Here is a 13,934-nt window from a genome sequence, read left to right as displayed (position 1 = left end):
AGATTTCTACCACTGCAGTCTGGAGAACTCACAACGCAAAAAAAAAGCCACTCGCAAAGCATCCTCAGCTGGATTTCAAGGCAGATCTCTTTCCAACTCACAACCGAGGTGGAGCATAAGGACAGAAGATGATATGACCTGTCTATCATATGTTTTATTTTGCCTGTTAAAGGGATAGTTCACACAAAAATTTAATTTACTCACATTTTATTCACCATCAAGTTGTTCCAAACCTTTGTGATTTTATTTTCTTCTGTTGAACACAAAAGTAGATATTTTGATAAAAGCTAAAAACCTGTACCATTGACTTCCATTATAGAAAACACTTCCATTATAGAAAAAAAGTCAATTGTTACAGTATTTTTAGCATTCTTAAAGATACCTTCTTCTGTGTTTAACAGAATGAACCAGCTTAAATATTTGAAGGGTGAGTAAAAGATGACAAAATTTTCAGTTTTTGGTGAACTATCACTTTAAATTTTTGATGCAGTAGTTTCTGTTTCTGGGTCTAAACCTCTACTCTTTTGAACTGAAAAAACTGTAGATCTCAAAAGTCATTTATGAGCACTCATTAGTCATATCCCACGTTGAAGTAAAATTTAATGAACACTACAGTCTCTGGACATTCTGCATATCCCAGACACCAACAGTTTTATGATTTAAAAAAAGATGAATCATCATCTGACCATCTGAGGTTGGTCATAGATATAAACAATAGGTCTGCATGATTAATCGAATATAAACTGTGATTGAGCAAAAGTTGCTTCTTTCCTGATTCTCATGCACATCTTGTCAGGAAAGCATGGCTCTGTGATCACTAATAAGTCTCCTGCAAAAGCCAAAAGGCGCTTTCGTGTTGAAACTTCAAATATGACACAAAGAATGGACAAAGGAAATGAAACAGATCAGAGGATTTAAGTATATTTGTTGATTCGCCATGACAAATGACTATGCAATCATCATGAATGCAGAATGATTTATATCAAACACTCGGCTAAAGCTACACTGTAAAACTCAACAGTCAACTGTATCAAATGAAATGAGTGAAGTTAACTCAATTTACTGAAAATTTACTAATTCTACTCTTTTGAAAAGAGTTTTGTAGGTGATGAGTTAATTAAATACCTCATTACTTCAACTTCAATGGAGTAAGGTCACAGTACTCATACAGATTAGTTTAACTCAAACGGTTTGTAGCAATTAGTTTCCTCAAACGGTTTAAGTTGCCTTAACTTATTGGGTTTTACAGTGCTCAGTTGGTTTGAGTTCTCTTCATTTATCGGATTTTACTTGCTCAAACTGCTTCGTTTACTCGTACTATAAGTTCACTTTACTCATAAGGATTAGTTTTTGAACTTAAATGGATTGTTGCAATCCGGTTACCTTAACTTTTTGGGTTTTACAATGTATAAGGTTAGTCTGGAGTAAAAACATGTTCACATGTTTAAGATGTAGCAGCAACATAGAGCATTGTTCAACTAGAAGTGAAGCAAACAACTGTCAAATTGCAGAATGATATTTTATTTTTAGGATTTTATTGATTAAATTGTCCACGATTTTTTTTAGCGAATTATGGCATTAAACATTGCTTCACCTGAGAGCATATGATTACGATTTAAAGTCAATCACACCTCTCCTGAAATTATATTTTCTTGTAAAATGTGTAAAAAAAATTGTACGAGTTAGTATCAATATGTTAGCTTTAAGGTAATCTACGATAGCTAGTGTGCACCAAAACAGTGACAAAATTGACATTTAGAACAATAAACATTCATTTCTGTAGGTTTGACAAAATATTCTTTGAAGTCAACTCGTACTTCAGTTAGGGTTGTAACGGTATGAATTTTTTACGGTATGATAATCGTCTAAAACAATACCACGGTTTGACGGTTTGGCGGTATACGGTATGTTACAAATGTTACAAAATAATAGAACAGTGAAGCAAATTTGACTTTTTCCAAATAATATATTTTCAGTTACTATAAACAACACCACTTACAATGAACAAATAAAAAAATAAGAAAATAATAAATAATGTGTCAAAGTCCAAATAAAGTCCAAATAAACATGGTGCAAATCCTCAGTAAAAAAATCGATATAAATATTTACTATACTATAAATAGTTACATAACGAAACTAGATTCAATATGGAACATCCTTAGGTTTTATGTGCCAGCATGGATATGGTTGTCTGTGGATATGGATTTGGATATGATTGTCTGCAATGCAGACAAACAGCTGCACCTTCATTTGCTTCTTTTGAAAACAGCAAGAGCAGCAGTTTGTCTTTGCTGTCACTGTTTTGTCATGTTTCTGTGCTGCTGTGCATGCAAAAGTACTTAGTATGAGAATTATTTCATGCAAAACTCTTTTTTTGCGTTTTATTTAGCCGCGCATAAATGTATGCCTATCTCTCAATCCGTGTTGTTCAAAAAGCTCGTTGTTCGTCCACAAACAAAAGCGAAACCTATGCTTATTGGTTGTGATATAGCGAGTTTGAACCAATCTGGGCATGGAGGAGGGACCATGCATCAATGTATCATGTCTGGTTTGTCCGGAGACACAGTGACGAGCGTTTCTTTGTCAAATCAGCGTTGTCAAATTTTGATGACGTAACCTCACTGATTCCGGAGTCTCTGAAAGTCCGTGAATGTTATGTGATACAGCACTGGAAAGCTGTGTTCTCTTCTTTATGCCAATCTTTGAATTGTATGAATCGGATCAGAGGATTAAAAGTTATGAAACATTTAAGAGCAATACTTATTTTTAGCCGCGGGCGGCTGTCTCGGTCTTTAAGAGTTAAAACCGTTGATATGCAATTGTTCATGGTATGATAATCGTGCACGTTCAAATCGTGGTAGACCGTCATACCGGTATATTGTTACAACCCTAACTTCAGTTAATCAAAATTTTACGACAAATCAAATGCTCTCTAGCATCAAGGTGCTACTGCTGATGAAGTATGTTATTCATTCAAATGCTTTCAAATATAAAATAATAAACAGCATCCAAACTGTTTTTTTCTGAACTCAATAACGTTGGTCAATTTGAAATGAGTTTTATCAACAGCTCTGACCAACAAAGTTGTGATATAAACATTCTATTGGTTTTGTTTGAACAGAAGGAGGAGCTACTCTCTGCTCCGCCCTGTCTTTCTGTTTCAGTTGAGGTTATATCAAACATAGAATAAAAATGAACATCTTAAAGCACTTCACAGGCCCATCAATACTGATTACAGATCTGGCTTTACTGACAAAATGCGCATAAAATCACCTTCGATTAATTGTGCAGCTCTAAACACGTTATGATCAATAGTACACTGTGAGCATAAGTTTTCAATATCCGATATAGCATTTGGACGCCAAAAACTGTGACATCAAACAAAACAAACAAACAAGAGCTCAATTATGATAGCAACAAAGCCACGATCTCAAACGCAAATGTGAAACTTGAGCAAAAAACCACAAAACACAAAGTTCCGCAAGCAGCAGAGGAAAACAGCAAGCGCATAAGATTTAAGCAAGACACTGACCCAGTATCTGGATGGCGTTTCGGCCCGGACGGGTCACATGATGCTGCTGGATGGTTTCGTATAAAGTGGCGTGACAGAGCAGTAAGCAGCTAACACTTATCCACAGACACAGGAGCCAGGACATGGCAGGAGCACCGGCTGAAGAGAGAACACATCAAAGACAGAAGATAAAAGCCCAACGGTTATTCTATCTGACACACACCTACATGCACATCCTATTTCAGCCCTCACCATTAGCCAAATATTATTTCACACTGTGGCTTTTATTATAGTCTGTATAAATTAAAAATGACATAGCAGCTGTAAATAAACAGGTAAAGTACAATATGGTCACTTTAGCCACTGAATGGTATCTAGATGTTCTTAAAACTGCAGTAATTAGTCTTAAGGGAATGGCCTTGTTATTTTTTTTTTTATGTATGTGCATTAGGTTATGGTGAGTTCTTTCATAACTAATGCATAACCTTGGATTGATCAGTAGTGTGAGATAGGAACACAAACCAAATGAGTTCCCTTATGACTGCTTTTCTATATGTATATCCATACATATTTATATGGAAACAATTAAGAGGCCGCTTGAAAATTATCAGTTTACTTGGATTTATACTTAAAGGTTTTTGTTTTAGTTCTGCAAACTACACATGAAATGTTTTGTTTTTATTTATAGCATAAATATATATATATATATATATATATATATATATATATATATATATATATATATATATATATATATATATATATATATATATATATATATATATTTTTTTTTTTGGAACTGTAGTTTTTTTTTTACGTTTATAATAATTGTTTGTCAACACAATACACACATTTTAACCTTAGGAGAGTTGAGAAAGCAATTTTTAGAGGAATAACAGTACTTTTTTTAAATCACAAAAAGTTAAAACATTTTCTATATTTCTCTACTATCGATAAAAAAATACTTTATAAGAAGCTGAGAATTTTTTTGACGGTCTCTTAATTGTTTGTATATAAGTTCATTTGTAAAAACAACTAAAACTAAAATAAATATAAAAAAGTGTAAGAGAATGAAAAAATACAATAAAATTAAATAAAATACGAAAGAGCAATTTAAAATAATAACAACAACAATAATAATAATAATAATAATAATAATAATATCAGCATTGATGATGATGATGATGATGAGGATAAAGAATAAAAACATTAAAAAAATAACAATGGTTATCCTAAATATTTAATACTAAATATATATTAAATATTGAATATACCGTCGCTTCCGTGTGTTTAACATTGGCGAACATCAAAACAATAAGGACAAAATTATGCTAATAATAACCCTTGACATTGAAACACACAAACTTTTTTTGCGAATTGTGCATTTAAACAACCCAAGTGTTGTCTGGCTTCAAATCGACAACATTTCGCTGACATTTCTCTCATTATTAACACTTTTAAATTACTTCTCAGCTCAAGTCGACTAAAACTGCTAAATATTAAATAAATCTCCATCACTTTAAATGGCAAACAGTGTTTAATTAATGGATGACACATCTGAGTTCTCCTGTACTCTTCAAGCTGACAGGGGAGCATCACACAGTGTACCCTCAAATGACATTGAAATTTCCAATGAATATTCATCAAGCCCCAAAATTAAGCATATAATTATTAACAGCACATTGTAATCCCCTTTGCTCAACTAAACCCTCCTTAATCCACAGTTTGTGGAAATGTGAACTGTTCCCAGAGGAGTGCCTATTCTCTCCCTGGTTGGCAAACTGTCTTAAAAACTTTCTCGTCTTCAACACTATTCAGCAGATTTAACATATACAATCGATTTTACATTATTAACATGCAACCACAGTAAAAGATATTTAAAAAACAAACAAACAAACTAAAAAAGGGTAAATGGTGAAATTTTAGAAGGTCACTGAAATCTCAAATCCTATTGAATGTGTTCTGTTGCATCTTTTATTTTGCAGGTGATCTTATAAGTCGGTCACCTCCGTGAGATTCTTGCAGGTTATTCATGGGCAGCTTTGGTTGGGAGTCGGTGCTCACAGCTGTCGTATAATTAAAGCATTGATCTGATAAATCATCTGCTTGGATGATTTTACATGTTCTACTTTACGGTCCGCATGCTCATCACTGTCTTCAGACACACCTGCACACGAACACCGCAGGATATTCAGCACACTCAAAACAATGTGCCTGGACATTTGGACCATTTGACTTGGATTATTATAATTTCTTATGATTGTCATTTTTAATTATTATGTTACTCATTATTATTATTATTTGTATTATTATTATTATTATTATTATTATTATTATTATTATTATTAAACATTTTTATCCAAGAAAAAACTGTTATATTTATAATACAACTACTAATAATATTATTAATAAATTAAAATAACAATGAAATACAATTTATTATCATTATTTTTATTATCATACTTTTTATCCAAAAAACCTTTATATTTCTAACACAACTACTACTACTACTACTACTACTACTACTACTACTACTAATAATAATAATAATAATATATTTTTATCTGAAAACTGTTACACACAGCTACTGATAATATTAATTAATTAAAATATATACAATATGTTATTATTATTATTATTATTATTATTATCAATAGATAAATAATAACAATATTATTACTAATAATAATAATAATAATAATAATAATAATAATAATAATAATAATAATAATAATGAACTTATAAAAATTTTATATATCAATTATTTGTAACCAACAATGTTATTGATAATAATAATAATAATAATAATAATAATAATAATAATAATAATAATAATAATAAAATAATAACAACATACAATTATTATTTTATTTTTTTAATAATTACATAATAATACTTATTATACATTCTCTGTGTATTTTCATACATTTCAAGCTCAGAAAAATAAAAATGCATCTTCCTCCATATTTGCTTTTTCCTACTTGTGCCATCACTCCAGAACACAGCTGTTTTTATATATAAAATATAGTCAGTCTCCCATTCACCTGTGCCACAGCAGAAGCCCCGAGCTTAGAAAGGATTCGAAGCACAAAATCCTCTAAGCTCATGTGATCTGCAGCGTATTGAAACTGTCAACTCTTAGCATCTTCCATAAGCACACAGCCAAATTACCAACACCTCCAAACACATCCTTAAAAGTGCCTATTCAAGTTCATCGCACATGCCTGCTCACTTTCTCAGTCTTCCTCTTCTTTTCATCACACCCAAACCTAATCACACCTATCCTACAGTCTTACCTGTGAACCACAGTCAGAAGAACGTTAAAGCAACGTGTGGTCAATATTCGTCCAACATCCTCAGCACAACATCATAAATCCACCATGCTCTTCCCTGGGAAAGAAAAAAAAAAGTTCCAGTTTGGATCAGGGAAAGACGAGGACACTTTTGGTTCCCCTTTTTGTTCCCTTCTCCTGCCCTTGATCCCTTTTCCTCTCTTCTCTTATAAGTCTGCAATCCACCCGAAGCGCAGGCAGAAACTCCAGTCACCGCTGCAAAAACGCTGTCAGAAACTCGCAGGGATTTTGAGGGACGAGAGGCTTGTCATGTCACCTTTAAATCAGCAGAGAATCAGCAATGTCTTTTTCCTCCTGCTTCTCAGCCTCCTTACGCTCCTCTCTGAAGGTGATGCTTCTTTGGGGGAATAACAAGCTAATTTGCCTCTTCACTTTTTTGGTCTTGCACATGCGACGGCACCTCTTTCTCTCCTTTGCGCGCATTCGCTCTCTCTCTCTCTCTCTCTCCGTCTCTCAGCTCTTGTCTCCCATTGAGAAGGCTCTCAGCGCGAGTCTCTCCTCTTTCTGGTGAACTGATTGGTGTGCAGAAGCGTGTGCTTGTGTGTATGACAATACTGCCTCGCGAGTGGGAGAGCGAGACGCATCACATGTCTTAAAGCAAGACTGCCCACTGTAGACGTGTATAAATATATATGTATATATACATGTATGCTTGGAAACGTGTGTCTGGAAAGCTGGTTTAATCTCTTAATATGCTTCTTGAACAGAGATGACTGAGATATGATTTTTAATGGAAGGGTGTCCGCAGCTGCGTTTGCGATCATCTCATTATCTTGATATTGTACAAATGGGCAAAGAAACACGGGAGCAGCAGCAATCTGAATGGCTCTTTGTGCTGTGCGCGCACTGCTCTCGCTGGTTCTTGAGTGTTGCCAGAATAAAGTTGCAGCTGGCACGCCTGGCACACTAAACACAGGCGATCCCTTTATATGTGTGTGTGCTGATGCTAGGGCTGGGCAAATAAACAATATTATATGGAATCGCGATAAAATTTATGTCGATAAAAATGATAAGCTCTGGACTTTTTCACTCTATATTGATCTGAGAGTCAATCACACATCAGGAATTGCAACAATGGGAAACCCAATAAAGATGAACCCAATTTTAAGCCACAAAAAATTTATGTCATGCCGAAAATAAGTCATGCCATTTAATAGATCCTCTAATTTTTGTAACTTCAGTCCATGTTGGGGTACTTTTCTAAATCTGGAAGCATTACCAACTTATATCGAAATATATATCATTATTGTTCATGATGTGAAATAATTATCAAGATTGCATTTTTGCTATATCACTTAGTCCTATGCTGTTGTATTTTGGTGAGTTATACATGCTTATATGACGGCTTTGTTTTTTGTTTTTCTTTTGGGGGTTGGGGGTGGGGGTAGTAATTAAAAAATGACAATATAATAATAATGTTGTTACTAGGGATGCACCGATAAGGATTTTCAGGCCGATACTGATAACCGATAAATCTTTAAATTTGGAGGCAGATAACCGATATATTAGCCTATAAATATTAATATTTTAAAAAAATATATTTTTGTACAGTGAACAACTGATTTTATTTTAAAAACTTTATAAAGATGTAAACTGATCTTCGAATAGCCTACTCAAAGCAAACAAAATAATAATAATAAAATATGTCACACTTTACAGTAAGGTTCATTAGTTAATGTTAATTAATGCATTTACTAAGATGAACAAACAATGAACAATACATTTATTACTGTATTTGTTCATGTTAGTTAACGTTAGATAATGAAAATATAGTAGTTCATTATTATCATGTTAACTCATGGTGCATTAACTAATGTTAACAAGAATGTTAATAATGCATTAGTAAATGTTCAATTATGATTAATAAATGCTGTACATGTGTTGTTCATGATTAGTTCATGTTAGTAAATGCATTAATTAATGAACCTTACTGTAAAGTGTTACCATAAAATAATTAAAAAAAAACAACAATTTCAAATTGCAAGGTGATTATATAGACCTATTCACAATTTCACATAAATCAGCATGCCAAAAATAAAGTAATTATTTTTTTTTGCAAGGCAAATTAATATGCAACTTGACTGCAGCATAAAAATAATAGGTTAAATGACAAAACTGGATTTAACTAACAAACAAGTTAAATAAATATATTTTAAATAAAATGAAAATAAAAGAACTGACAACTGAAACCAGTTTAAATCTTCTTGAATTAAAGTGTTACAGTAATGTACAATTGTTAGTCACTTAACACTATTATTATCGCACTCCCACAAGATTCTCTCCTGCTTACAAGGCAAGCAGTTTCTGTACAATTACGTAATTTATCGGCTTAAAGATATCGGCTTAATTTTGATATCGGACCGATATCTATAACATTAAAATTATCATTTTTCTGTCAATATCAATATGGCTGCCGATATATTGTGCATCTCTAGCTGTCACTATTGTAATAATAACAAGTCATTAAAAATAAATAATAATTGCATATAATACCGGCATAATTGGGTGTTTTTATGATAGCATATGCATAATGTAAGTAAATGACTATTAAATTGTTATACTGTATATTAAAAAATAAATAATTATTAAATAGTCTGTAATTCAACAAGTGAAAAGTATAATAATGCAATGGTACAATTTCTGTCATGAAATTCTATGCATGCGCAGGATGACAGGTCACCTAATTTGCTCCTGGGTCATTAACTGGATGGCACAGGAGATTGGTGTCGCTTCAACAGCCAATGAGCTTGGTCTTCATCATTTAAATGCTCCGTGTTGTTCTATTCAGCTGCAGCGCATTTTCCGAGACACTCCCCCACCCCAGCTCCACCTGTGTTTAGATCTGCTATGGGAGTTACATTTCTTTTATGTTTGCAGCAGCAGCGTGTTAAATTCTCAGACAGCATGTCTGTGTGTATACTGGCAGTAGCAGATCTCGGTATTTGCTCTGCCATAATAATCAAGGTAGCAGCAGCAGCAGCAGCATATCAGATCTATACTGTCACAACCTAACATATTGACATTACCATATACATATTCATTACCACACTCAATCCTTAGAGTGTTCATGACAGAAATAATATGTTTTAGTATTATCAAAGGTATCATTATGTTTTAATTATTCTATATGATATGTAATTATCTATCTACTTAATGAGAATACTCTGAATAATACTTGAATACATACACCATACAAATATTACAGGATATCATTCATTGATTTATTTTTTCTTCGACTTAGTCTTTTAGTTGTCAGGGTTGCCCACAGCAGAATAAACCAACAACTATTCCGGCATATGTTTTACACAGTAGATGCCCTTCCAGCCACAACCCAGTACTGGGAAACACCCATACACTCTTGCATTCACTCATACACTACGGCCAGTTTAGCTTACCAAATTCACCTATAGCGCCTGTTTTTGGACAGTAGGGGAAACCGGAGCACCTGGAAGAAACCCATGTAAACACAGGGAGAACATGCAAACTCCAGCGACCTACTTGATGTGAGGTGACAGCGTTAAACACTGAGCCACCCATTATAGAATATAATCTAGCATTATTATTATAAAAAAAATATTTTATTGTATTATATTATATTTTATTTTATATTATATGACATTTATTTGCTTTGCTCTTTCTGTATAATTTCAATTGTGGTCATTATTTTTAATATTAGTAGTATAAATAATAAACCATTTGTAAATAGTTTAAACAAATAATATTAATAAATGAACATACATGTACAATTTAGAATGTAGAATTTACATTAAAAAGACCCTATTATACCAGTTTTTTCAAGATTTAAGATAAGTATTTTTGTATCTTGTGTGTGTAAAGTTTCACTTTTAAATACTCATCATGTCATTTATTATGCTTTTCAGAATATTGAAATGTTCTGCTCTGAATACAGTGCAGCTGTTTTTGTGGCACGTAAATTTAATGCTATAGTTCTCCCCACCCACTGTTTCCATGTGCCTGTCAGAGTGTGCCCCAATCGCTGCCTTGGCTGCTTCAGATAAACAGCACAGAGACAGACATGAAGGAAGCAGATCTAGCATAGCCTTTGTGAAAAATACCATAGTACGAACTTCCCAATTAATATTTGAAGTATTGGTTGTTCGCGTTTAACTTTGCACTGTTTTTGCATGGCAAATGTAACAGAATACACATTAATATTGACTTCTGTATGAATATCAGTTATGTTAATGTACAAAATAATCCTGATTTAACATCTACAAGCCGAGACTGAAACATCTTTTTTATAATTGTACTGACAAGCGGCTGTGGTGATAAAGTGAAGACGGTAAAATAGCTGCAATCCATTACAAACACGTGCCGTTTTTAAAAACTCTTTGAACCTGCAAAACTCATTCTTGATCACATTTAATGATGACTAATGATCAAAGAGAGCTGAACAGATCTTTTAATCCTGGTTGCTTTGCACACGTCCTGTCTTGTTGATATGATTACACGCATTACTATGGAGACATGTTAATGCACAGCTGTCAATCAATTTGGTGGGTTAGGAAACAGCACTCCTATGTCACATTGCAGTGGGCGTCAAAATGGGCGGGATTCGTATCCCATTTTAACATCAGAACTTATTGTCTTTATATCAGCCCAATATGACTGTGGACACACTATACCTACACACAGTTCTGTCCAAACAGCTCCCGAAATTTTCAAATTTTCATTATAGGTACCCTTTAGTAGTTAATAATAGCACATTAATAATAATAAAAAGAATAACTTCTAATATTATTTGATATTACAGCCCTCAAAAATGCTTTGTCAATATGTATAAATAATAACTCTGATAAAACAATTAAAGAGTAGGTTTGTTTAAGTAATACAAGATGGCAAAAACATCAAAATGCCAACAACAACCAACAAAATGACCATAAATTATATGACATAACCGTATTTTCGTATTGCTTTTCTAACCAGACCCACACAGTATTTCAAACAGGAAGCACTGTCTCTCGGGGGCCCACTGGGATATGAAATGTAGGCAAACCAAATCTCTTGAAATTTTACAGGCGTATGCAGAGGCAGTCGTGTCAGGATCTATTCCTTCTTTCTTGACACAACTGACTACATTGTGACATTTCAGTGACAGTAAAGCTGACAAATGCAGCACAGAAGCAGCTGGAGCGGAGAACCTGCGCACGCCGTCATCGCATGAATATCTAAAGGCTGAAAGTAAGCACGAGCAACCAGTGTAGATGAGTGAATCCAGATCGGACAGATAAAGCACTTGACTTCCCCAACTGATGCTTAAATCCCAGATTCATTTCTGACGGTAGGAACACGGTTCGACTTGAGTGCAGACAGTGAGCCTCGCCAAAGGGTGTTTTTCGTCCTGCTGTTCTCTGAGACGTTCGCTGGTCTCCAAGACTGCCAACAGTGGCATTGTGGGACCATGTGGTGAAACTGTTGTTAAGGGGTAAAGAGGGAAACATACAGTGTAACTAAACTGCAAGAGGCAGATATTTATTATTCTCTCAGCAGGGTGCACTAAAAAGACCGGTTACTGGTTGCCTGCTGAGGTAATTGGCATCTATGTAAAAGTAACTAACAAGGTGTTTCCGCATATATAGTACTCTAGTGACTGATGAATGATGTATTGTAACAAATCACATTCAATCACACTCAAAGCAATAGTTCAGCCAAAAGTGTAAATAATGTCATGGTTTTCTTACCCTTCATTTAAAACAAGTTGCTTTCTTCTGTTGAAAAATGTTGGAAACTGGTAGCCATTAACTTACATGTAATGTTTGTTTTATTTACTATGGATGTCAATGTTAATGTGTTTCTACACTGTAAAACCCAAAAAAGTTAAGTTATAACTCAAATCATTTGAGGAAACCGATTGCAACAAACCTTTAAGCTCAAAAATTTGAGCACAGTAAAACCCAATAATCTCTCCTTGTCCTGTCGTGTGTTCCAGCCCTAATCTTTACCAGCCTGCCCAGTCAAGTTTGTTTGTTTGTTTGTTTATTTGTTTTTCTATCATTTTCCCCCTCGGGGTAGTTTATTTTACTGTTTTGCCTTTTATTTTGTTATAAATATAACCCATTTTCCCTGCAATTAAGTTCTCGCTCCTTTTCGCCACCCACTCATTGTGACAGTTGAGGCAACTCAAACTATTTGAGGAAAACGATTGCTACAAACCATTTGAGTTAAACAACTAACCTGTATGAGTACTGTGAACTTACTCTATATAAGTTGACGTAATGCGGTTTTTATTAACTCTACCTTCAACACTGAGTTCAAAACTCTTTTTCAATGAGTAGAATTAACTTTCAGTCAATTTTGAGAAAACTACACTCATTTCATATGATAAAGTTAAACAAAGTAAACATTATTCAAATATAGCTTTTATGGTGCTCAAAAGAATAAAGCAACTCATACAGGTTTGAAACTAGCTGAGTGTGAGTAAATTGTAATTTCTGGGTGAACTATACTTTTATGAATGCCTATAGATTGCAACTGCAACTTTGTAAAGGGATAATAAAAAGCCCTATAAAGGAAAATTACCACATCATTTGCTACTTTATGAGTTTTTTTTTTGTTGTTGTATGTATTAATATATACTAAAGTTTAATATTCCTTAAAACAAAAAATCTGATTGGAAATTAAAACTTTATAAGAAACTTTACATAGGATTGTCCTGAGCCAATGAGTTAATTGCAATCAGAAGTGAGCATCCATTTAGAGGTCTGCATTCCCGCGGCTGTCCCGCGGGCGCTGCGGGACCCGACCAGATTTCTGTGGCGCGGGAATAAATTTCCGAATAAATCGCGGGAGAGGTCGGTAACGGGTTTAATTTGGAACGGGTCAGGCAGCGAGACAAAAAATTCTTAATATTAGCGGGAGCGGTCAGGTTTGGGCTAAAACCTGGCGGGTGCGGGCGGGAGCGGGATTCAAAATTTAGTCCCGCACAGATCTCTACATCCACCTGCCCTATTCACAGGGGGCAGTGCACTTACATGTCGTAATGTATTTTACTATTGTTACTTATTTTGTTTACACTTTAAGCGGCGCAATGGTACAGTGGGTAGCGATGT

General features: G+C 34.1%; 1 protein-coding gene across 7 annotated transcripts in view; it reads right to left on the bottom strand.

Annotated features, from left to right (window-relative positions):
• The window catches only part of tafa1b (TAFA chemokine like family member 1b), a 421,887-nt gene that overhangs the window by 330,754 nt on the left and 77,199 nt on the right, over nucleotides 1–13,934 (bottom strand). For 4 of the 7 annotated variants that reach the window (XR_011017210.2, XR_012387115.1, XM_073916604.1 and 1 more), the window contains one exon: nucleotides 3,533–3,670. Coding sequence is in view for 3 of the 7 variants with exons in the window: in XM_073916604.1 (XP_073772705.1) it covers nucleotides 3,533–3,656 (124 nt within the window). In the remaining 4 variants the exon portion in view is untranslated. Of the gene's footprint in view, nucleotides 1–3,532; nucleotides 3,671–6,807; nucleotides 7,379–13,934 lie in introns of those variants that run through there. The other 3 variants (XR_011017209.2, XR_011017211.2, XM_009305946.5) reach the window with 1 other exon arrangement.

Source organism: Danio rerio, chromosome 11, assembly GCF_049306965.1.
Source record: "Danio rerio strain Tuebingen ecotype United States chromosome 11, GRCz12tu, whole genome shotgun sequence".
Lineage (NCBI taxonomy): Eukaryota > Metazoa > Chordata > Actinopteri > Cypriniformes > Danionidae > Danio > Danio rerio.
This window is presented reverse-complemented; position numbering and strand designations above follow the sequence as displayed.